The sequence below is a fragment of the Dermacentor silvarum genome, chromosome 2 (assembly GCF_013339745.2).
Source record: "Dermacentor silvarum isolate Dsil-2018 chromosome 2, BIME_Dsil_1.4, whole genome shotgun sequence".
Lineage (NCBI taxonomy): Eukaryota > Metazoa > Arthropoda > Arachnida > Ixodida > Ixodidae > Dermacentor > Dermacentor silvarum.
Genome location: NC_051155.1, coordinates 136,885,630 through 136,911,957, shown reverse-complemented (window position 1 = coordinate 136,911,957; position 26,328 = coordinate 136,885,630). Strand labels below are relative to the sequence as shown.

At 47.2% G+C, this 26,328-nt stretch overlaps 1 protein-coding gene across 1 annotated transcript in view; it reads left to right on the top strand.

Annotated features, from left to right (window-relative positions):
- Positions 1-20,108, top strand: part of LOC119440418 (potassium/sodium hyperpolarization-activated cyclic nucleotide-gated channel 2) — a 53,085-nt gene extending 32,977 nt beyond the window's left edge. The window contains exons 3-11 of the mRNA XM_049662914.1: positions 7,610-7,901; positions 9,150-9,313; positions 10,143-10,414; positions 11,420-11,569; positions 12,398-12,616; positions 14,686-14,831; positions 15,097-15,100; positions 15,487-15,730; positions 17,197-20,108. Coding sequence (XP_049518871.1) covers positions 7,610-7,901; positions 9,150-9,313; positions 10,143-10,414; positions 11,420-11,569; positions 12,398-12,616; positions 14,686-14,831; positions 15,097-15,100; positions 15,487-15,730; positions 17,197-17,396 — 1,691 coding nt within the window. The 3' untranslated portion in view covers positions 17,397-20,108. The remainder of the gene's footprint in view (positions 1-7,609; positions 7,902-9,149; positions 9,314-10,142; positions 10,415-11,419; positions 11,570-12,397; positions 12,617-14,685; positions 14,832-15,096; positions 15,101-15,486; positions 15,731-17,196) is intronic.
- Positions 20,109-26,328: the final 6,220 nt, after the last annotated feature.

The following is a 26,328-nucleotide window of genomic DNA, read 5'->3' as shown; positions in this document are numbered from 1 at the left end:
ATCGCGCGTGCAGACCTCACGCCAGCGCCGATATATTTATGGCCTCCAGTCTTATATATCTGCCATTCCAATACAGTTACTCGGTCGCTCTGGCCGATCTCTCGTATATATCCTCATATAAGTCCATGGACTTGCAACGAGCTATAGCTCCTCATGAAGGCGACATTTTCCTGCCTGATAAATACGTGCACCTGGGCCGCCTCCTAGTCTAGAGGTCATCCCATAGACAGGACGCTAACAACCTGTTTATGTCTAATTAAAACACGCATGTCCCGATTTTTGTCGTAAGAGCTTCTCAATAAAAAAAAATCACTGGCCATCTAGGTGTTAATGCGAGATAAATGCATTAGCATTACGTCGCACTTCTTTAAGGTCCCGTTACATATACATATACGCTCTCCTAAGCTCTACCATCCCACCTCTACCTCTACCACGTCACTGGTTTCCCACACTTCGCACACTTCGCACACAAATACTTTGATACTACTAATGCTAACCCATTAAAAGAAAGAGACGCCTGTAGCTCGGTATATAACAGATATGTAGGCGAAGGGTGCAGACAAATGCACTGACTCTCCTCATCCTTCTTGGCACACCCGCAGCTTCGAAGGCGTTTACTAAACGCTTGTGTATCGTATTTTGGCCTCTCGCTAAAGAACCTAACGTGTTCTAAAATAATGCGAAGCCCACCACCCCGACGCGTAAATCCCATTAATTTTGCTTTGGGTTGTTAAGCCCTACAATTTAGTTTCAATGCGTTCTCCGGACAATAATCTTCGGCAGGAATAAAATGAGGACTTGCCCTTGATTGTCAGTGCTGTCTTAAGAGAAAATCCACGCTACCAAAGTTTGTCGCAATTGCTCTAATCCCACCCACGAGCGCACGGGAGGTCACGCGTATGAGGTACACCATAGCAGGTGATTCTTTAATTCCCTCTGTCGTCACTTTCTGCGCTGTTTTACCGTCAAAAGTCGATGGAGATTGCTTGCCCCAAGAATGACAGTAACGCCGCCGCCTTTTCGTCGTGGAATGCCTCTACAGCATATATATATATATATATATATATATATATATATATATATATATTAACACGATTTTTTTCTTTTATTTATTTATTTATTCATTTATTTATTTATTTAAGAAAATACTGCCAGTCTGAATGCCAGACTTTAGGCAGGAGTGAGCAATACATTGAAAATATCACGACACAGAAAATACAGAAGGAAAAAAAGTGAAATGCAGAGCCGATCCTACTGCAGTAAAATAAAAAGGTATAAGTCCTATAGAATGAAAGCCCACGCAAATCAAAACAGTTATGTAATATTACAACATAACTAACACGACATTAGCACCACAGCAGAAGCAATTACCACTTATATAACGCAGTGAAAAAGGCTGGAGCAGATACATACGCCGCTCAAAAACCTAACGTCTAACAAGTAAACAACTTCGGCAGTTATGCTCGGAAACAAAACGACGACAGATGTCACACACAATACAAATAATGCCATAAGCAATGGTCTAAGTACAGACGAACATGTTTAAATAGAACACGTCAACCAAGTTAAATAGCAATAAAGTAGTCACTCTGACTGCATGGGGGGTCAGAACAAAGCACACTGTAAAAAATAAATCAAATAAAATTGTCAGTAAGACAGTGCAGACAACGCGCGAACGAACGATTTCAGATCGGCGCTTTTGAGAACCTCGGGTGGCAAATTATTCCAGTCGTTAATCGAACGAGGAAAAAAAAAGAGTACCTGTATATATTGGTATGGCATAGGTGTTCAGTAACTTTTTTAGGGTGAGATGAGCGTGTTTCGCGGCGCAAGATTGGTTGGACGCATTTACTTTTCTCTATTGCTAGCTTGTCATTATATATAAGATAAAATAGCTTCATTCTTTCACGATACCGTCTCAATTCCAAAGTTTCGAATCTTGCGCTTTCCAAGAGAGCTGTTGGAGATGTGTCATATTGGTAGGCATTAAATATAAATCTTACAGCTTTCCCCTGTACTGATTCTAGTTTATCTATGTTATTCCTTTCCTTTTTTTCTTGCGACAGCCGTCATGGCCATGATGCCAGGGCAGGTTTAGCGTGTCTGCATTGTATATTTGACAGGAGCTGCAGTGCTTTTTCACTCAGAGAGGCTTGACCTTCCGCGAAAGAGTGCAGCTGTAAGAATGCAGAGCCTTAATGATGTCCAGGCATACAATAGGGAGAGGGCGAAAAAAAAAGGAGAATGTTATTACGTTTCATATCCGCTAGCCAGCCAATTGTGTATCCGCTCTCGCACTGGTCCGAGAAAGGAGTTGCACAGTGCGTCTCGTCATAGCCAATAAATAAATGCAAACGTTGTGAGCGCTCGGAACGGTCGTTGGTAAAAGCGGTGGGCGGCACGGCACCGTTCCAACTCAGATGGGCAACCGCGCCGCGCTCTGCAGATCGCGTCATCATCGCTAAAGGCTGGGTGAAACGTCTGAAAGGTTCACCGCACAATTGAGCCGTGACAGTCGAAGTTCTTCCCCTTCCTGTCTATTGTATATATATTCAATCCGGTATTGCCAATTCTTTTTTTTTTCTTGTTCATCGAAAACATATATGGGTGTTCCGTCTACTCAAGTTCACCTGCCGTTTTACTACGGTCGCATCGAGACAAAATCGAGTAAGTCACCTGAATGCATTAGCGCATCACTGAGCTCTTTGCTATGAACCGAAAGTACAACTTACTTCATCTTCCGCCGCTGTGACATTGCCGAGCTCTTTGAAATTTATTTCTCCGAGCCCTACGAGCTCTAAGGCGTGGCATCTTATTGCACGTACATGCGACAATCGAGTGGCAGGTTATCAGCGTTTTTTTTTTAGTTTTTTTCTTTTTTTTTTTTTTCTAGAATCCTGCCTCTACACGCGACGCCGGCGTTGACTCTTACGTATATAGGGTAAGATGGTTCCGGCAGGTGAAAAAACGCGAGCACAAATAAAAAGGAAGCAGGCGGTAAATGGTGTACCGTCTCTATCCTCTTACATATGGTCGCGTTTTTTCACCTGCCGGAACCATTTTACCCTTACCATGCACAAACTAGCCCATCAAACCACCCTACTTAATACATGTGTAGATTTTAATGGTCTAACGGCGCAGATGTCGCAATGCTTGACGTGCAGTGTTTTTATCAAAAGTGTATAGGACTCCAATACACTATTTAGTACAGCTTGCCGCTATCAAAACGATAGCACTGATAAAAATGGCTGGTACAAAATGACTGGTACAAAATTGCTAGTAAGGTATATCCTACAAAGCAGAAGCGAAGGGTGGCACATCACACACCACGTCCGCTTCTCGTGACAACGCGAATGGATCACTGGCAAGGTGCATTTCTTTCTTGGCCATCACCGTAACGATCGACTGTTTACTGCTGATACCTTCTCCGTAGATGTGGGTCAGCACGGATATCTCTACAGGGTGAGCACACTCTCAGACGACCTGCATTCACCTGGTGGTGCTGATCATGAACTATACGCATTGCACGTCGTAATTACGTGCACAACAAACTCACCGCATACAGTGCACCTCCACGATGAAAATGATTCACGAAACGAGAACAAGCTGGACATCTTGCACGTCCTCCGCCAGGGAGTTTCCTGCTACGAAGCACACCGCAAGCAAGAGCCACCTGCTTTAGGAGGACCTCGTGGCTATCTTTCATTAGGGGCAAGGATTGATGACCGCTTTCATCACCCTTTACCCCAACCACTGACTCTGGCAAGCTCGGGCACTGAAAATGTGGTCCTACGAAATACGTAAACGTTTTTGCCTTCTGCAACAGGAGGACAGCTTTCCACGCACGACCGCAGTTTTACATCTCTGTGAGGGTAGATGAGCTTTAGGACTTGCCTCGAGCGGTTTGTGATTGGTTCTAGTCGTTGTGGCTTCAGGCCACGTTTTAATCCCTATACCACGCTATTTCTATATAGCGCGCGAGTAATGAAGCTGATTAGAAAGTCGCGGGACGGCTGTCGCGCTGGTTTAACCATAAAAAACTGCGCGTATATTACGGGGGAAAGGTATGCATGCTGGTTGTTTTGCAAGAACGAAGCAATATATGTGCGGTTCAGATTTGACCGGCTGCTAGCTAGATTTGAGGGGGGGGCGACGGATGCACAATTTAACACGTCCTATTGGGCAACCGCCGACGTATAGCGCCCCAAGTTTGTAAAATGAGTTTGAGTATACTGTGTGTCCTAGCTAACGTTAGCCAAGCTGTTGAAAGAACGAAACAAAAATATTTTTAAAATTCGTCGGCCCTTCCACTCCGTGAAGATGGTTAACCAGCGAAGCTTAAACGTGCGGCCCCGGCGTTCATCGCTGGGTTGATCCCGAGGGTTCATTAAAATATTTCTCAATTATTGGTCATGTCCTTGTGTTTCTTAATGAGGTTACACGCACGTTCTGCTGCGACGGAGAGAACGATGTCACTGACGGTATGCCCGCAGTCCGGCCGTTATCGCTAGCGTTCGATGTCTAGAGTTTGCTCGGCGGCGTGGTTAGCAGCATTCACCTGCCATTGCCGCTTGTGATTCTTCGAAATTAAATTGCTTCAAAATTAAATCTGTCCGTCACGTAAGACAATGAATAGCTCATACGCCCGTGTTGGACTGCTATATAAGCACGAGGTCGCGGGATCGAATGCCGGTCACGGCGGCCGCATTTCGATGGAGGCGAAATGCAAAAACACCCGTGTACTTCGATTTAGGTGCAGGTTAAAGAACCCCAGGTGGTCCAAATTTCCAGAGTCCCTCCCCCACTACGGCGTGCCTCATGTCTCGACACGTAAGAAGTCCTAATTTTTACAGAACAAATAATTGCTTTGTGAGAATGTTGACCTTGCCCAAGTATTGCTCTCATAGCCAGCAGAACCGCAGCCTGTACAGACAGTCACGTGATCTTCATGATGTCTGGACAGCGTATAGACCGCACACTGCCCGTGCACTGACATTGCATAATAGGACACGTACATAATGCCAGCCCGTGCGTGGTATGCGGCCTTGAAAATTGAGCGGCAGCTCGTGCGCCGCCTAACAGTCTCCGCATGCGCGCCGGCTAGGACTTGACAATGGAGAAGGCCGTTCGACACACCAGCGCGGCTACGCGCGCCAGCTGCGCTGTCACCCGACATGTATGTCAAACTGCCCGCAAGAATGTGACAGCATGGTGAGCTACGCTCTAAGAATGCGTAGTGCAGGGTTGGTTTAAGGGGGCTTGCACATCCTGGTTCAGCTGCACTGCAGGTCCGCCATTCCAGTTGCGAGCCGCAACAATTTCCGTCCACACCAGGGCCTGCGTGGCGGCATTTGTTCCTGGACGAAGGATAGCGGCGCTTACGGACATTACGATGCTGTACCAGGTGATCGACGAGCGCAAGCTGGCCGGCGATAGAAAACGCTGGGCATTTACTTGCATGCGTGACTGGAGCTTTTCCATCGCCACTTTTCCTCGGAAGGAAGAATGTGAGTGGCTGTTTTACTGTCGTCGATACGGTGCTTTAGTAATGGTGTTACGCATCTACTTCTTCAATCAGCGGTTGTCAGCTCGTAGCTGAGCCGGCGAGGCGGGGAAGTTCCGAATCTCTTACGCGTGTCACGTACAGTACAAATTCAGTGGAGGCCACTTTGGTCATCTGTGCAGTATTATTCGAGGATGAGCACTAGTACAGCACTGCCGGCAGCGTAGGATGGAACCGTTGAAATGCTAGCCACGTGATCTGTCCAAGCTAATTCCTTAGTGCGGGGCAAATGTTTTCCCAAATTCTATCTTCTGCATACGAGTGGCTCCGCTTCATCATATATTACGCCTCAAGCTACAGAACGACAGAATGTGCTTGCTGTCCAATAACATGCAAGTACAGACCAACAAAGTCTTATTGCAGCTGTTCCTATCGCACATCGAAGCGAAGCCGGCTGCCAGAGCGGTCAATGACACCAGCTAAATGGGCGGAGCACGGCCTCAGGAATCCTGCTTTTCGATAGACGCCCACCATGTCACTGAAGGAATAGATCAAAACACATGAGATTAACTAAAAAAAAAAAAGATATAGCGCTCACACGTGCTTGTCGTTGCACTATAAACTGTAGAGAAAATCAGACGAAACAAAACACTGAGCTATGTTATGCTCGTGCGGAGTCCTATATGCGGTCGTTGACGTTTATATCAATCCCGCTTACATTCCAACTTATTTGCGTTTTCTACTGCTTGATAACGTCTGGGTTTGGGCTCACTCATTTGTATTAGATTGGCTGGTTCCACTGGCGCAGCCGTTCATGAACTAATTCTGGCCCCTCATTTTCTCAGGATCGTGCATCAGTGCGTTTGTTAAGGTTTAAATCAATTGCGTTTACATATCGATTTATATATTTCTTCATTTTCTTCGCTAACGTATCCTTTTGGTCTGGTCAAGTTGTATTATATTGGCTGGATGTGATAATGGGCATCGACTATCCTATACAGCATTAACGCTGCCGTTCATGTCGACGCATCAGTGAAATCGCTGACCATTGCGTTACTTCCGTCTAGATCCAGATCCACTTGTGCTTGCTTAATTATACGCGTCTGCTTTTGGTTTGGTTCGATTATATTCGATTAAATGACGTGGACTGTATTTGTTATTTTTGTGTCTAAGAGGGCGAACCTTTTTATATAACGTATCGGTAGATGCGTCGGACCAGTAACGTGTCTTCTTGTTAAAGAACCAACGTCAACCTATCAGCAAATATCCGAGGAGGCAATTGCGGGTGTCTTTAACTTGGGTGTATGGATCACAGCGAAGTACAGCGTTTAACGGCTTGCTTTTCAGGTGTGATTCTCGGGGAGTATAAATAAGATGAGCCTCGGAAGAAGCATTGTACAAACATCCACGTGTGGGTAGCAGGGATTAGCTGGTTCGGTTAAAGTCTACCAGCTTTACCCTACGATAACCGTAGTCGACACGAAAGGTAGTCGAAGCCCAAAGACATTCAACTGATTACCGTCAGATATTCCTCTAACTTATTTTGATGTGCACCTGATGAAACGTATGCTTCAGGGTCAGCCACGACCAGTAGACCGGTGACTATACGTTAAGGGAAGACGCCCTCCGGTTGGGGAAATAACCTGCTTTTATCCATAGCGTTGAGGTTCCGTAATGGTCGACCATCTGGCCGGAAACGCAATTGTGCCTATTTTACTGGTAGGTACCCGCCGGCAGCTCTAGTCTGCTTCTCACAGCCACAGCGGATGCTCTACGCAAGGCCATTTGTGGTTCGACAAGGGACGCCCAGAAACTACGCCTAGCACTCTATGATAACCCCTCTCGAGATGAGTACCCGCACAAGCAGCCGAGCACCAGGCCGGGGGTCATCTCTCCTCATTAGAAAAACCGGTGGGATTCCGGCGGCTCCGGGATTTGAGCCCAGTACCTACCGCATATGACCACTCACCACTAGACCACCGCTGCGGTTATTGATTGATTGATTGATTGATGATTGATTGATTGATTGATTGATTGATTGATTGAGCGAGCGAGCGAGTGAGTGAATGACATATAGAACTCACTCGCATCCTTTACTACATGCAGTGGAGCCGGTACAAGTCGTGGCAAACGGCAAGTTGCCGTCCAGCCAGCAAAACGGCGCCACCGTCACACACCTGGATCCAGGGCTGTACACAGATGAATCAGTGAAAGAAGCGGGGGAGTCCGACGTGCGGGGCAGCACTTGGTCTGACTGCTGCGACCCCAGCTCGGTGTGCCTGCCGTCGAGAAGGCGCCGCAATGCCAGCTTCTTTGGCAGCACCGAAGAGCTCAACCGTGAGCGCAGCCGCCAGGAGTCGTCGGGCCACTGCGTCATACACCCCTGCAGCATCTTCAGGTGCGCTCAGGCACAGCGTGGATAACGTGCTATAGCCACCCGCTGTCGTATTGTGTGCTTGCGTCTTTGCATGTAGTTGTGTATGTTGTGTGCGTGGTTGCTATGTACGAGTGGGCCATTTTGTCACCTGGAGAGTCGTGTTAGGCGTATTGCCAGGCAGACTCCGGCATCCTTTAAGAATGTATATCTTTTCCTCGCTCTTCCTCTCTTGCTGTCGTGATACCACAGCAGATGATCTTACGTTTGGCATCGAGCAGTTACGACAACTCTACGAAACGTTGCATACTTATGAGTGTATTAATATGGTAGTTTAAACCTCTATTGAGTATGTCATCCTGATAAATCAGATAGGTTCAATCACACGGTAGCTTTAACGGTTGCGAAATGGCCTTACAGCTTTTTATCTGCTGGTAACCATTGGAACGACGTCCAAGAGACTATCGTTGCCTAAGTGAATCTCACCAGCGATAAATTATATTGCAATCGAAGCTAATGACCACTACAGCAAGCAGATATAGAAATGTAAAAAGAAGACTGAGCGAAAATGTTCATACGCGTACTTGATGGCTAACTTGCCCATACATTTGCCACTGTAACCTAAATGGGCCTATTTCTCTCTTGTTGAGTGTGACAGCGCAAACGACGACTAAGAAACATTCTAAAGCTGTCTTAGTAAATATGAAAAAAAAAATGAAAGCAGGGAAAAATATTAATATTACACACATATCTCTCCCGAATCCTCGTCGACAATCTCTCATGGAATGTGGGATAATTTACTAATTGAAACGGCAAATTTACAACAAAACATACGTATATAAAACACACAACGTCTGAGCGTTGGCACATACGTTGCTCGAGAACTGTCTACGGACGCCAGATCGTCAGATAATACTTTCACATGGTTAGTGAGCTCGTCCCTTGAATTTGGTATTGAGGCGCAGATGCACGACACAAATGTAGCTGGTTTCACTTTGGATAATAGCTGGTGTTTCCAGCTTCCGTAATTAGGAATCGTGTCTCTATGAAAATTGTAACTTTCTGGGTTAATTTAACAGCGATTCCATCTATATAAAATGACCTTTTTTTTTCGCGTTGCATAGCGCTGACTTTGTAACAGGGCACCGAGGGCTTTTAGAACTGCGCCGCCGCATGCTTTTACCTCACAGTCCTCCATTTGTTGCAAATGGACTCAATGAATCAATGAATGAATGAATCATTCATATGCATGAATGAATCCCGCACATGCAGGATTTATTGGGACCTGTGCCTGACAGTGCTGCTGGTGGCCAACCTAGTGCTCATTCCTGTGGACGTGGCCTTCTTCGCCGACCCCGGCGATCTCTACTGGATGGCCTTCCACCTGACGTCAGACGCGATATTCTTCGTGGACATCGTCTTCAACTTTCGCACCGGTACGCGCAATGCTCAAGTATACTGCACTTCTCAAATACAAGGGGTGAACGTTTAGAACCAACCAAGTGTGAACCGTGTGCCAGTGGTGCACCGACGGGAGAGGGGAGGGGGTTCGGGTGATGTAACCCCCCCCCCCCCCCCCCAAGCGTCCAGCCCCACCAGTCCAACGTGTACCTTCAGTGCTTTGTTCACATTGTCATTACAATTCAGAAGGTGGCTTGAGGTCGATTTTTCCTGATTAACAAAAACACTCTATCACTGTCTTGTATTTATTCATTCACTCTTAAATTACTTTGAGTAAAACGCTGGAGAAACAAAGATCGTCATCATCCTTGGTGTCAATATTATTATAATTATCAGGCATTTTATTGTCTGTTGGATTCCTCTGTCTATAAAGCAAGGAAATTGCATATTATGCAAAGTGCTTGCTCCCCCCCCCCCCACCACCACCACAAAAATTCAACCCCTTCCCCCCTCCCTTGGCAGAGATCCTATGTGCACTACTGCCGTGTGCAGTATGGTTGGATATGCGGGTATAGTGCTGCATATGAAGAAACCGCACAATTGATTTCTTACCGCAGTGACCTAGTCCCAACATAGGATTGCGGAAATGCTAGCATATTGATGTTTCAACTCACATGAAAGAACAATGACCAAAGTTAATTCATAGCCTATATCAGCATAAACCCTCCGTACAGACATATAGACGAGCCCCTTCGGCGTCCCTCATAGCTCAGTTGTAGCAGGGTCCTGGTTGTAGCTTTAAGACCAAATCGTAGTCGGACGGTTGTCACTCACGACAACATTGACGAAGGCTCGCTGGCGCAGGCGTGATCACAACCGAAGGTGTGGAGCGAGTGAACCTGGACCCGAAGTACATCGCGCGTCACTACCTTCGGACCTGGTTCCTCCTAGACTTCCTAAGCACGGTGCCTTTCGACTACATCTGCGTGCTGGTGGAGAGCGCTTTCAAAAGCCTGCGGCAGCCGGGCGCCCTGTCCGCCATCCGGCTGCTGCACCTCGCCAAGCTGCTGTGCTTGCTCAAGCTGCTCAGGCTGTCCAGGCTATGCAGGTACCTCAGCAGCCTCCAAGAGCACACGGTACGTATAAGAGATGCCTTTAGGCCTATCCACACAAAGTACGCGTTTCTCCCTCTGAGCACGTCAGTGCGCGATCAGATAAGCGGAAAATTCTAAAGGTATGGCTGTAGCTTTGGCGTCACGGGCTGCCTTTTATTCATAATATGTCGGAGTATTTAAGGGTATAATGTCATTTAACATACGATACGATGTTATGGTGAAATAGCAAGCCAAATGGACTTTAAATATTACTCCATCTCCCGCTAAAGGGAACCATGTGTGGATGCGAAGCAGCGGGGAGATGGTTAGCTTGAGCGGGAGATGTTTTCGCGGCAGCGGCCCGAGCGCTCATCGCTGCACAGGAGAGAGAATGAGGCGCGCGCGCTCCGTCATTTTCATACTGCGGAACTACCGTGGCGCCCCCAGCGGAGTATGCAGCTGTCGCACCACCTGTCGTGCGCGCCGCTCGATTCCTAGAGGAGAGAAAGGGGGAGCGTAGGAGAGCAGAGAGGGGGAGGCGACGCGCATGCGCTGTGGGGGTGTGGAACGCGGGCGCCGCTCCGTAGAGGATTCCTAGAGGAGAGAAAGGGGGAGCGTAGGAGAGGAGAGAGGGGGAGCGGACGCGCAAGCGCTGTGAGGGTGTGGGACGCTGCGGGACGGAGGGACGGACAAAGCCCCCGCCATAGGCTGCTTCGCATCTAAAATGCATTTACAGTCTAACTGCTGCTGAGAATTCACGATCCATTGATTCCATCAGAATGTTTACTGAATTGCAGTGCTGGCTTTGCAACACCATGCAGTGTTTGTATGCCAGTAAGCCAGACTAAAGGAATACTTCCACGTTTTACTTCATATATAGGCCATCCGTAGATCCTTGTTTTGTTGCATCGATCGTGGCTTGCGGTTAAATGAACACATAATTGATTCAGGTCAATAGACGAGCGCTGATGATGAATCAGATCATTTCTTGCTTGGTAATTATGCGTCCCGCCGTAACCACATCCACGTGTGTGCCTGAATGCGCAGTTTGCATACTGCTCAACGGTATACCTGAGCCTGGCAAACATGGTAGGCCTGATGCTGCTCATTGCCCACTGGAATGGCTGCCTGCAGTTCTTCGTAGCCATGATGCAGGGATTTCCCGAGGGCAGCTGGGTACAGAGAGACGGCATCCAGGTACGTATTTTGGGGAGCACTGCAGCGGTCCTGCTCAGTTGATAACGCTCGCCTATAACAGGGCTTGAAATTATTAGGACGTGAGATAGTTATGGAGCATATTGATTTGAACAGCACCAAAAGTTACGAAGAAAGGAGAGAAAAGGGCGCACTCGGGGCTGACTTTCAGCACTCTTATTTCGAAACGAGCATGTTTCGAAATAAAAGATCAGATAAATCCATTATATCAAGATAATTAACATGCAAATGTGGTCGCTTCGAAATAAAGTGTAGCTGCAAGTAAGAAGTAAGCATTGAGCGACTCTTTTTCTTTGAGGTCTATGTCTTGGTTAGTACTGTTCAAGTCACAACAGAACTGTCCAGCACAAACCTTTCGGCAAAAACGTTAGAAATGACGACAAAGTAGAAAATAGGGCAGGTGCCCTGTGTTCCAACCCCTCCCTCCTGGCTACGCTATGAACTGTCTGCTGCCTATCCTCCTGTCCAGGACACCACCTGAATGTAAGGATCACAGATAGACTGGAAGGTGATAGGTGAGCCTTCCTTTATTTAACACACGCAGCCAGTGCTTCCACCTAGCCTGCCGAGTAAACGCGTCGCTATCGATTCAATTTATGGAGCTATTGAGATGGATATAGCTTATCCCGTGCTTCAAATGGCTAAACTTCCTTGCTACACGCTCATTCACAACCATGAAGTAACCTACGCTTCATGTGACACTCTACCTCACTGTGTGTAATTCCTCTGCAGACTGTCCATTTTAAGACTTATCTGTAACTGCTTAGAACGAAGTACAAACTAATATGCGCGTTTACATTTGCTTTGCAGCACCGACCTCTATTTGAGCAGTATTCCTGGTCCATGTTCAACGCACTGTCTCAAATGCTGTCCATCGGGTACGGACAGAATGCACCGGCCACAGTCGTCGATATGTGGCTCGTCACTCTTGGCATGGTCACTGGTGCCACTGGCTACGCGCTTCTTATTGGCCACGCCACAACGCTCATCCAGAGCCTGGACTACACCAAGCGGTTGCACCGTGAGAAGGTGCGACCACGCTTACTATATGCGGGCATAAACGCGACAGCTCCGGTTGCGTGGTTGAGTTGCGTGATTCAGTTGCTTCAGTTCAGCAAAGCCATCGAGACTATGTAGTTTATCTTTAACCATGTATCATTTGGTGCGTTCCAATTCAGGCCAGCGCTGAAGACAGTCTACTTTGACTGCTAAGAATACAGCTTTGAGCCAAATTTATAGAACACATTTGAAAGACGTTTCTGGGACTTGACGTAACCTGGAAGAAAGAGAACACATTATTGTTGTATTTAATGTTTGCACGTGCAAAAATATGAAAAAAGTCGCGAACTATTGATTGCGCTAGAAAATTATTAGGCAGCTATATGCAAAGTAAGGGTAGTAGTTTTATCGGTTATATAAACTTGTAAACATTCGGTTACTAACTAAATTACCGAGCATGGTGTCATGTGCGCACAGGCAAGCATGAACACTTCTCACTCAATGACCGCGTACACTCGCCGTCAAAACGCTGGCGTAAGGAAGAACGGCTGCAGCAGCGAGCGAATTGCCCTTCATGCTGCCTCTTGCTTCAACGCGAACAAAGCGGCGAGAACACAGCGCACACGAAACTATCAGCCCTCGGTGCGCCTAGACTCAGTACCCACAGCAGATCGCTTTCAAGATAAGCCGCCGCGCTCAGCCACGCCATGCGCAACCGCCGCCCGTGTAGGACGCCCCCCTCCCCCCTTCCGGTGTCTTCCGCGCGATGGAAGACGGCGCGCTTCGTCCTCGCCTTCCTCCCTTGAGCGCGCGAGATCGAGCCACCATCCCCACCCAGCTCGCCCTCGCACGTTTTCACTTGCACCCACAGCATACGGCACGCGATCGCGATGTTATCGCACTTGGAATTTATGCGGAACATTACGGCGACACCGACTACGACGGCACAAATGCGCCTGTGGTGTCCATATAATTTATATCGCAATAAAACAAAACGTGGCTTACATTAAGTGCATACGAAAGCGCGAATACCTTTTGTTGGCGCAGCCGACCGTGCCGTAGAGTTTCCAAGCATTCTGCTCGACCACACTCGGAAAGAAGTTTACACCCTTTGGGTTGTATCTTGTCCCCAAACAATTATCGCCATCTGTCTTGTCCGCATTTTCTTGCTTTAACGCTGCGAGAATGGTACTTCGTATAGTCATGAAAGGCTTGCGCTTTATCAGCCTGACACAGCATCCTCGGCAGGAAAGTAGCGAGCGCTGAATTTTCAGGTAAGGAAACGCAAGCAAGGCAGATGACGATTATTGTTTGGCGACAAGATACAACCCAAAGGGTGTAAACTTTTTTTTCTGGAGTGCACCGGCTTGGTTAGATCGCAAAGTCTGCATCGTTTTTTTTTTTTTTTTACTTTCATTCTGTCTTCACAAAGCTGTATTTTTTTCGTTTCAAAATTGGACTTAAAACGGTCGCTGTCCGCTTGGCTGTCCATTAGAGACCTACAGCGAGCATTGAAAAACAGCCATTGACTCGACTGCGTGCACAATAAGGCATCGACAAAGCCACTTCGCTGCTTCAAAGGATACCAAATGAGACGTAAACAGTTGCAAGTAGGCATTTTTCAAAGCATCGATTCTCTCAAGGAGCTAATGTCTGTATACGCATGCTTGACTGAAGTTATGACAGTCTTGCGACAAGTCAAAGGCCAAATGCGCTTTAGAGCTGCAATAGTCAATTTTTTTTTTTTTTTGATGTCGATGCATCCCTAGGCTTAGAGAGATGCACATGTAAGCGGACGACGTAGCGAGACATTGTTTTTTCATACATTACCGCACTTGCTATACCGGTAATTAAGACAAGAGTATTTGAGCCCTTGTTTAGTTCTGTCAAGTTTTATAATGTGTGTGTAAAAGGAAAAGGATGGGAAAGTGGTGGAATGCAAATGATCTAAAAAGATATGCCTGTTGGCTTGCATGACATTTCGAATTTTGTGTGCAGATGTGGTGATGTGGATAGCACGTTAAAGGATATGACAGGGATGATAACTTTGGCATCAGTGTCCTTCATCAGAGACATCGTGTTCTTCTGTTTCCACGCAGATGGAGCGCGTGGAAGAGTACATGCAGTACCGACGCATGCCCAAGGAGCTTCGGTTCCGCTTGCGCAATTACTTCGAGCATCGGCACGAAGGAAAGGCTTTCGACGAAGATGCCATACTGGCCGAACTTTCACAGCCCCTCAAGAGGTGAGCACTGCTTCACCAGTACACTGTTTGTGCACATTTTTCCCATTGAGTACAAGAGCTCAAATAAATAAGAGGTAGACGGGCTTTATGTTTTACACGGAACGTCAAAGGTCTCATCGTCTGATAATTTTCAGCGAAACTATTCCTGCTGCACCAAGACTTTGCCCCTATACTTCCCCGCAAATATTTTGCCAGTGTCGCTTTTGTTTTCTCCGTCTCCCCACTGCTACAATCGCTTGCTTCGCCCCTCGCCTTTGGAGAGTAGGAGAGTAACAGTTCGTATAGCGGCTGCAGTTGTCTTGCGCACGAAATAGAATAATAGCTGGTTGCAATGCGCAAAAAAAAAGAAAAAAAAACGTACTGCGAATGCACACTGTGTGACCGCCATTGCATGACGCAAGTCTCGTGCTATTCTAAAAAGCATCTTTTGTGACTTCACTATGTGGGGAAGGTTTGCACCCTTCAATTGGCATCACTTTTACGTGACGTCATGTTCTGCTGCCTTATACGTCATAAAAATACATCTGATGTCTCGCAGCGTTCTGTAGGGCTAGAAAGCTGAAAGCGATTCAGGGCAAATGAATTCTCTGGTCGGATGATCGCTGCGCTGTTCACATTCGTACTCATATATACGGCACGACCCTCCGTGGCGCAGGACGTGATGAAGCACAACTGCCGGGCCACGCTTCGAGCGGTGCCATTCCTGTCGCACGTGGACCCGGGCTTCGTGAGTGACCTGGTGACCAGGCTGCGCTACGAGTTCTTCCAACCTGGTGACGTCATCATACAGCAGGGGTCTGTGGGCCGCAAGATGTACTTCATCCAGTCGGGCACCGTCAAGCTGCTTCTCGACGGCTCACAGTTCCTCGGCACACTGTCCGAGGGCAGCTACTTCGGAGGTGCGTGTAAACGCATCCTGTAAGACGCGCGCGTGGTTATACGGCATGCACGTATCTGCTGTCAGTGCACCCGAAACCGAGTTCTCAAGTCGGAAAACTCTCTTTTACTTTGACAGCAATCCTGCTCTTTGCACGGGTCGCTAGAGCGTGTAAAAAATAGCACACAGTGAACAGTGTGCTACGTGGTTACCTTCATTTGTGATGCGCATACGTATACTGTCTACGTTGTAGAGCAATGTCACACGTTAATTATCATTCCACGCATGTTTTGCATACCCTTCTTACTGTACGGTCTGTCCAATTGTGTGAAATTTATTAGCGGCTCCGCCTAGTTTCAAAGTTCTCGGCGAACACGAGGACCTTAACGGTGGCGTAAATTAAATTTTAATCATTGACACAAGAGTGCGCTACAATTTTTGGCTTGAAAAGTTTGAAGCGGCGGTGTATTCGAGCAGGGCACAAACAATAAATCATGCCTGTCACTGAGGTAGTACTTTGTGTTTCTGAAACTGCGAAACTACATACCAACGTCGTTTTTCGCGGAGAGTTCAACATCGAAGTACTTATTCGTGTGACTTAACGGGCGTATGATGACTATTCGCACAAGGCCTATGTTGGAAAGCTCGCCAGGACACCAAGCATGTAACTGCGTAAATCACCATGAGAGTTACAAAAATGTTACACGGATGAGACCATTTCGTATAACCGATGTTTTTCCACGTGTACTTTTACTCATGGCAGCTAATGTACCTGCTTTGGCCTCTTTAAACACTACTTCGATCCCCCCCCCCCCCCTCCTTCCCATAATATTTTCGCAATCAGAGTATTAAGGCAATGAACGAACGAATGGATGACTGAAATTGTATTTGAAACAAACTTGGTTAATTCAAATTTTTTACGTATTCACGCCGTCTAGATGGTGGCTGATCCAGTCGTAAATCGAGTCGCTTTAAGAATCCTATGCCGCCTGTGCAAGGCATACAACAAAACCTCGAAGCATATAACACACATCCACTTTTTACAGCAATAGTGTACCAGCCACATATACCTGAAAATCCCAATTTCATGAAGCGGGTACACAACGTTTCACGTGGTGCGCACTTCACGTTGGAAGTTACAAACCACTATAGTATTAGCTATTTCACAAACGCAAAGTTCACGGAAGAGCATCTTAAGTACATGTCGACCATCGAAATCGATTTGTGTCCTCAGACGCGGGCGGTGATTTACTGTATTTGGATCCCCCCGTTGTCGGCATGCCTTGTCTGAGCGCCGCATGCGCGACATTTGCAGCAAAGGAGCAGTTCATTAGAATTAAAAATAATCACTTTATCGGAACGACTTGCCATAGACGAAGTGCAGACGTAAGGTGATCAACCTCCGGATGCTATACGCACCATGGTGTTGTAGCTTATTTATTTATTTTCTGACTCTACAATTCTCACTTCCTTCGTCCGTCCGCGCAGAGATCTGCCTGCTGACCAAGACTACAAGGAACGCGAGCGTCATAGCGGACACCTACTGCGACCTCTTCTCTCTGTCCGTGGAGAACTTCAACGAGGTGCTGCTCCAGTACCCGCTGATGCGCAGCTCGCTCGAGGCCACCGCGGCTCAGCGCATCGCGCACAACTCAGCATTCCGCGCGTGCGACAGCGAACATTTATGAAGGTCGTCCGTCGCCCGCACAAGTCACAAGCTGTCACATTTGTTAACGCGGCAGCAGCGAGAAACTGTGTGCTCAGTGCCAAAGAGGGACCAGTATACGAAAAGCGAGGCAAGGTCTGGTCATTGTTGTCTTGCGGTTGCGACAAAGGTTGCGCCCGACAACAGTTGTTCTTACCGAGCGAGTTGGTGCAGGGGGCTGATTACGGCATAGCGCCTAGAACTAATGACAATACAAGGAGGGGGGGGGGGGGGGGGGGGCAGGAGACGACGTACGGATGTCGATTGTGCGGCTAAAGTGTCGTTTTCCTTCCTGTGTCTTGCCATTGGACCTAGGCTGTGAGATGTAACTTGCGATCAACCTTTGCTCATATCTGGTCCTTTGTACTACTGTTGGTTCGGTTTAATTATCTTGTGTATTATATTGCGTCATTCTTGCCCCTTTTATTTTGTACCGATCTCGATCGAAGGAGGAGAGCACGTCTTTCATCTCGTCGCCAATTTCACGCAAGTTCCAGCGGTGGTTCATAGCCCTTTTCTTTTTGGTCATTTTTCACGAGACGATGTTTCAAGGTCTTGACAAAGAGACAAAAACTAGTCATTGACAAGTGGTTACAATATGTCGAGCGAAGTGGCCTCAGTGATCTTGCAGTACAAAATCAGGCCAGTGCACGCAAAGGAACACAAAGCAAAAGTCTAGCTAGCACTGCGCTCGTCCGAGCCTCGCATGCCGCAAAAATGTGTAAGTCATAAAGCACTGCACGCAACTAAGCTCGTATGGGACCTCTCCTTGAACAGGACACCCTTTCATACAGTCTTTGTCCTCGTGAATTTTCCTTGCTTTTCGCGATTCCAAAATTGGAGTACGAAGAGGACCACAAGTGTTTCGACTGAGGTCGTAATACGGTCAGTGATGCGTCGCCGCTGTTTGATGGTGCATTATTGTAAGATATTTGCACGAATATTACGTAAATTCCTTATTATTTTTCAGAATTTCAGAGAATGAACTTCACCTAAGTTCAGAGCTATGCTTCGAAAATACCAGCGAGGTTACTTTTGCCCTCCAAATATTACCTCTCAAGGCTGAGATAAACTCTGCCAATAAGTGACTGAGCCTTGCTGGAAAGCTCACAACACACAATGATGCAAAGTACAGGTATCCAAACGGCGACCGGTGAACTCAGGCGTAATGCAAAGGAACGAGGTCGATGGCACGCATTGGTCTGGCTACAGTAAGAAAGGGTGTCCGGAAGTGCAGCTCTAATGGCCCGATCTACAACAGCGACAAACGCCCACCCAGCCTCCTCACGACATCTTCTATATTTGTAATCACGTGATATTCGTGAAAATTATGACCAATTAAGCTCTTCCTGCAAATTCTATGCAACCCTAAATTGTGTTGAAAGATGCAGCACTCTGTGATGGCTAAATGTTCATTGTCGTGATCGCAGAATCCACGTTCGCGACATTAGGATACACGTGCAACCGTGTAGACACAAGATTCGTTACGTGTGTGTAAATTGTACATATGTCGGAGAATGCCCTGCATACATGCTAAGTGTCCGGGTACAATTCATTCCTGCTTCACTACTGCCAAGTGCAAACCACTCTGCGGACTTTGGTGCTCAATATTTCAATGTGCCTTAGACTGGCGTGTCGATGTACAAACAGTTGCACTGACGTCACGTGCATAAAAGAAAATCGGTGAGGTTAAATCAAACATCGTCGCATTTGACTGGTAGGACATATAGCATAATGAGGAAGCAAATAATGTGTCGTGGTGAAACAGCCTACCAGACATAACGAGGAAGGGATGACATTAAACTGGGCATTTACCGGGGCAAATTGTTCGTTTTATCAATAACGTGGCAGACGCTCTTCGTTTTTAGTTTTCAGTTCACTACATTGCGGTATTGTAAATGGCGTCCGTCAGCGAGGTTGTTCGCTTCAGTTTCACTGCAGTGTCTATTCTTTCATCAAGTTGTCATCACTGTGCGGCAGGTTTAGATAATTGCAGACGGTTTGTCGAAAAAATGATTTCTTGGAGATTGGTCAAACTGCCATCAGCCTAGCATTTATACCAACACCAATGTAACCTTCGCTGCTTACTGCTGCGATATACTCGTAAGGTTCGGCGAAGCGCACATACGCTCGGTCTTCGTTAAATGTTTCGAAGCAATTTCGCGAGTGACGATCTGCCGCTCAACGCCGTTGCGAGGCTGCCGGAGCACGCCCGGCCAGCCTTACCCGCTAAACTCGGGAGTGTGAGCAGCACTGCCCATCTCAATTTCGAGAGTTTTGGGACTAGAAAGTCTTGCAAGGGCTCCGGTCCACAACCCAATGACAGCTGTGTGGTCACACGAGCCCATGCTTCGAACTTTTTGACAAAAGACTAGTTATGCATCCTCTAAAATCTTGAAACGAGACAATCGTATGGCGCACACGTTACTGTGAATTCACGGGAGGGAACGCGTCCGCAAGAAACGTGGAGTGTCAGACAGATGTTTTCTTTTCATGCAAAAACGCGCTTGCATCGACAGTCATCTATGTTCATGGATTTCACTGATTTCACCATTTCTCACTATATACATCCAGAAAATGCCAATGAAAGCGGAAATCATATGCATGTCTCTCACGTCTCATCTGTTGTGATCGCTGCATAGAACTGTATTTGTCATTCTCAAGTACGTGTAATAAATGTCACGAAGTAAATGTCGGCAACTTGTGTAATTATTTGTGCCTTGTCACTTTCCAGGTACACTCCAAACAACAAATCTCACAGAAATATACCAATGCATTTCTTCTTTTGTTTTTCTCTTCGTCTTACTTGAAATATTTCATTTTGATGTTTACTGCAAAATTCGGTTGGCAGGCTCCAGTTCGTTGCGTTTTACCGAACTACCGCGATAGTAGACTAAATCCCACTCTACACGGCATCGTTTCAGGGCATTTCAGCAGTTTCAGCGCCTTGCATTGTGCAGAAGAAATACGGAGTATACTGTGCAAACACACCGTACCGGATGGGCCCAAGTGGGCTTTATCTATACACACACGCGTCAGTACCTTCCCATCGGCATGACGTCTCGTGACATAATCACCATTTTCGTATTTATGGTTATTATCAAGTTTCAAGGCCATGCATGGCGCTACTGAACTTTTTAAAAAGTACGGGCCTGGACTGTAGACTTTGAGCATGCCAAAGTGCTTGCCATATGTTTCACATGCTCCTTCTCTCATCATCGTCACCCATCATGCGCCTCTTTCTTCCCTCTTTCTTTCCCTCTTCCCCTTCCCCCAACGCAGAGTAGCTGGCTAGAGGAATTTACCTCAGGCCGACCTCTCTGCATTTCGCATCATTAAACTTATCTCTCTCTCTCATGGCAACGAATGCATGGAAGATCCAGAAACACGTGATCGTCGGTCATGACAATGGCGATGACATCTCCGGCAACGTCAATTCGAGTACCTGTAATCATTCTAGGTCAAATTCGATGAAAGAAACGGTAAACACTGTTTTCTATTAACTTGGTGGTTCCCGCTTACATATTTAAATCGCGACCCCGTACGCACATTACCAAGGGGCTTTAAATCGTATAAATTTGCAACTCACATATGAAACAATGAGTGTGCGGATGTATGTATCTATACCGGACGCAGTTATTGTTAATGACTTGTGGATGATTGAGCTTGCTCTGAAACACCACGACAAAATTATAGAAACTTGTAAACGTTAATTGCTCAAAGGGCGTAAATCCGCAACTGGGCTATACAACTTCATAAACAGGAGCAATTTCGATGAGTTTAGTTTCGACGTGCAACATTTCTTTACAAACTATGATGTTATAGCACTGAAAAATGTGAAGTTACTCTAATGTTGTTGATAAAAACCATGAATTAGTTTTGCGTTGAAGGCGTCGCTGTCGACTTGTAACGGAAAAACCTTGCATACCAGGCCGTGCAGAATATGGAAGTGGTGCATATACGTTTCCAAGATATTTCTTGGCTGTTGTTTATTTAGAATCTCCAGCTGCAGCTCCTTTTCTACAAACAAATAATTACCATATGCATAAGCATAGAGAAATGTACTACCAGCCTAAACTGAAGAGCTAACAACATACCTAGCACGCTCTCGAATTGGACATGCAGTGTGCACAGCATTGGTGAACTTCAAGCTTGCGCACAATGTTCTGGAAATGTAGATGCATTAGCGACACCGATTAGGCGTTACACATCAGTGATTGCGTGTGAGATATTTTCTCTACCGATTTTTTTTTTTTTCATCGGCGTTTCAGTTTATGCTGGCGGTATATAAAATACCTCCTAAGATTGCGCGCGTGATGCCAAATTCGAAGGGTTGCGTCATTGACTAATATACTCACAAGCACTCCAGTAACATAAAGATGTTAATTAAAATTAGGCAATTACAAGACAATCACTTCAATTAGGTAAGCGCTATAAACACTATCGGATGAATCGAGGTTATACGGTCCACGACATCCATCTTTTATATACATCTTGATGAAAGACGATCACCAGCGCGGTCATCACAGTCGAGCCTTTTACTACAGATTGATCGATTGCGACACCCGTTTACGGAAAGCTTGCGAAAGGCCAGCAACGCGACACTGGTCGCGCTTGAAGGTCTAAAGGTCGCAGCACAGCAGCTCGACCACACGCGTGAGAAAAAAAAAAGAGAAAGAACATTTGAGGAGTCGCACAACAAACACTTTTTGCCTCTTCTAAAGCTATCTTGAAGGGTGGTTAAGAGTGCTCTCTATAGGGCATCCGCGTTTTCAACCTCCTGACGACGCCTCCTCGTCCCTGTGACCACCGGCTGCAGAGGCGGCTTTCGCTGGTCTAGCGCCACGGCGGCGCACAGCGCGTCCGAAAATCGGCGGTGCTGCAGTTGCTTCGTCTTGGCCGTCGACGAGAAGGTAATACGGTACGCGCTTCGCACCTGCGGTCTTATTCTTGACTGGCACGGCTGCTACCGGAGAGGCGGGAGGCCATCCTGTGAAGGGACTGAGGAAGACTAGCAACACGAAGAAGACCATAAGGCCCATCACCACGTACATGGCTAGGCACGCCATGGCCGTAAACCAACTTCGCGACGTGCCGCCGCCAGCGGTGATTCCTTCCTCCACTTACGCCTCACAAGGCTGCGTCTTCTGCTTGGTTGTCGGGCCGTTAAGGCTGTGGGGTTCGCGCAGTCTTCGCTGTCGCTTCGCACAAGATTTCCGTGACACTGATGATTATCGTTATTCTTATGGTGATGATGATACTCCCAAACACTGACACATGCCCACAACTGGGAATCCGCCAAGAAGCAGGCGGTAGAACAAAAAAAGAAAAGAAAATGTGGTAGTTAGGGATGGGAACAGCAACAGCTTTATTATTATTATTATTATTATTATTATTATTATTATTATTATTATTATTATTATTATTATTATTATTATTATTATTGCGATCGACGAACATTATGTGCATACTTCTGGTATTTTGTATCTATCTATCTATCTATCTATCTATCTATCTATCTATCTATCCTCTTATACCGGCTCAGGGCCCAAGTTTTCAACCAACTGGTCGTTCCAATGTCGTCATTCGAGCTTCATCACATGACTCGTCACGCCTTCTACTCCGATCCAGTGGCCAAAGTTGTTTAATAGCTTGATCCACTGTACGATATGCACTCGGGGTCGTGATACCACCGTGGTCTTTGCGTCGTCGTCATTCCAGCTTAATTCGTCGTCCGACTCGACTCTCGTCATGCAGTCGTCATGCATTCATTGTCATACCGTCGTCATGACGACGTCGTGGTCGTTCCACCGTCGTGACGTCAGCATCTTTGTCATTCGATGCTTGTCGCCCCGCCATCGTCGTCATAGTCTTTTGGTACAGTCGTCGCGCCATGCATCCGTTGTGACACCGTCGTGCATCGTCGTCGTCAAACCACCGTCGTCACACAGTCGTCTTCCTTCCATTGTCGTAACGCCATCGGAGATGACGCTGTCGTCTTACAATCGTAATTTGTCGCGTCCGTCCCTTGGCGGCTGCACACGCGAAGAACCGACGCAGCAGTACCTGCCCACTCCAACTTCAGGAGGTCGCGCGACCATGTGCAACTGGCGACCAAAAAGGCAAAAAAGCTACTGAAGGCGACCGATGCTCACACTAGATAGTGCGACCAGCCAGTCGCCATGTGGTAAAAATTGCATCGCCACGTAAAATAAGTATTCAGTGTATACCATGCAGGAAGGAAACCCAGGAGAGGCCCCCGCGGCCAGCACGGACGCGTTGGAGAAAATGTCGCGGAAGTCGCGTGCTGTTTTTTCGCAAATGAGCACTGGGACGGGTGGTACCCCAAATGTCAACGTTGCCATAGCAACCGCGCTCCTGAAACTTTCGCTGCTGCTCCGCCGGCGTCTTTCTCGCAGTACCTTTTGTTCGCGAGAAAAGCTGACTTTGGAGTGTGGTGTGCAAGCTTGAAAGTTGTGTTTTGGGTCTGTGAGTGTGAGTGTCAGCCCGCAACAGATACACTCAAGCAATCACGGCGCGGTATTCGTCGTGTTCGACAGAGCGGGTCTTCGATAAAGCGTGTCTGCTTCACTAAAACTGCTACAGAAGTTTCGTAGGCTTTGTTTTGACGCGCGTCGGCAGCACACACTTCCGGGGGCTCATAACAATGCAAGTTCAAAGTTCGCGCCCATCTGCTCCGGCAAGCTTCAGAACCCCTCATTGGAGGCGCAAAGGGAGATGGAACACCAACATGGCTGCACTTCCGGCTTCAAAAACGTGACGTCAGGGCCTCTCCTGTTTTGTTTCTTTCCTCCATGGTGCATACAGACGTCCTGTTCCTGCACGTCTGATAGGTTCAGGAGTTTTACGACTGTGGTCGCGCGACTGAAAAATCAAGCAGTGAGCGAATGTCCCAAACATGTTCGCTTTGCTCGAAAAGCTACCATTTGCAATCATTTGCGAATGGTCGCTTTGCGACCAACTTGGCCGCGCGACCGCTGTCAGTCGCCGATGTGAATTAGCCTTTATTCATGTCAGTACAATATACGTATACACAGCGGTTATCGGGACGACAGCACCGCAGGCACTAGCATACACAACGACCGATATACTATAATGCCGTCATGAGAGTACGTCATCACTTGCGACTTGCAAACGCTGGTAGCACAGTCGTGCTACCAGCGTTATTTTCGTTACGTTATGTCATTGTTCGTTTTGCCGGCGTCGTCATACTGCCCTTCGTCATTCCTTCGACGTCGTTATTTCTTCGACAGAAAGGTATGCAAACTTTACTCAAAGTAAGGCTCGTAATTTTACTGCAAGTGTAAATTACAGGATTAAACAAGCAAGGTGTCAGGCGCGAAAAAACGCACACGCACACGAATTAACACTTGATGACTGCAAGCACTCGCGGTCCCAACGCTGGCGCGAGGAGGGCCGCCGGGCAGCTAGTCTGGCCGGCCAGCTAGTCATGGAACTCAGGCCCGTAGCCCGACAGCTCTCAGTTCTGCCCACGGGCGCAGACGCTCACAGGCCTCGGGCAGCAGTTCCCGAACGGATGGAGTATTGACGCCCAGGAATGGGTTGGCAGGAGGCCACGGCCGGGTGAAGTCCTGGTGGCTCGAGTTCGGAACCCGACGGCCGTCTTCAACCCCCGAATCGGTGGCCGACCTTCTTCTGGTGCCGCTTCTGAGACTCCTCCTCTATTAGGCCTGCGTGCATCGTTTTTCTGCCCTCTGGTCTGTGTGTTACTTTTGGATTGATTATCTTCTGGCTCCGTGGGCATCGGTCATTGGCCCCCGTGAGCGCCGTGGCCCTTTCCAATTGCAACTCGTGTTGCAATTGCAATGAACCAGTGTTCAATTGCAATTGTTCAATTGCAATTGCAATTGCAATTGCAATGAACCAGTGTTGCAATGAACCAACTAGCCCAGCAAGCTGCTATCCTTTCCAATTGGATGGCGCTTGGTTTGTTTTCTTTTCTTTGTGCCGCGGCACCTCGTGCTTGACGCGCTTGACGCTTGACAATTCACTAAACTTTGTCTTCGCGCACTACCACACACCACACACCCTTGCACTCCCAGCAGAACACGTGACCTCCTATGCGCGAGCCGCGCAGGCGCTGTCCCACCCAGGGCAGCACGGCGGCGGCGGCGACGGCTACCCCAACACGCCTCATGTGTCCGTTGGACTGCCTTCATATACTGACTCCTCGGGCCAATGCCGCCACTATCCTTGTCTGTATTTGTTGTCGTGGCGAAATGTCTGATTGACTTGAAACGCTTTCAAGACTATATACGATGGTGATATACGCGCACTATTTCGCACTATATGTGAACCATGTCGTGATATATGCGCACTATAAAGGCGCATAATATGTGAAATATTTCCCGATATATGCGCACTTATATATTATACCAGCAGCATCAGCCTATTTCTATGTCCTCTGGAGGTTGACTGGCGACCATGAATTCTTATTCCCTTGCCAGGCTACTCAACATTACTTTTGTGTTCTGCATATTAATATTCAGCCCCACTCTTTCACTTTCTCGTTCAAGGTCCTCAATCATTTGTTGTAATTTGTCCCCATTGTTGCTGAATAGGACAATGTCATCTGCAAACCGAAGGTTGCAGAGATATTCGAGGTTGATCCTCACTACTAAGCCGAAACGTATTCAGTCTAAGAGCCTGAATACGTTTTCTAAGCATGCAGTGAATAGCATTGGAGAGATTGTGTCTCCCTGCCTGACCCCTTTCTTGATAGCTAACTTTCAACTTTTTTTGTGTGGAGAACCAATGTAGCTGTGGAATCTTTGTAGATATTTCTCAAGATATTCACGTATGCCTCCTGTACTCCTTGATTATGCAATGTCTCTATGACTGCTGGTACCTCTACTGAATCAAATGCCTTTTCA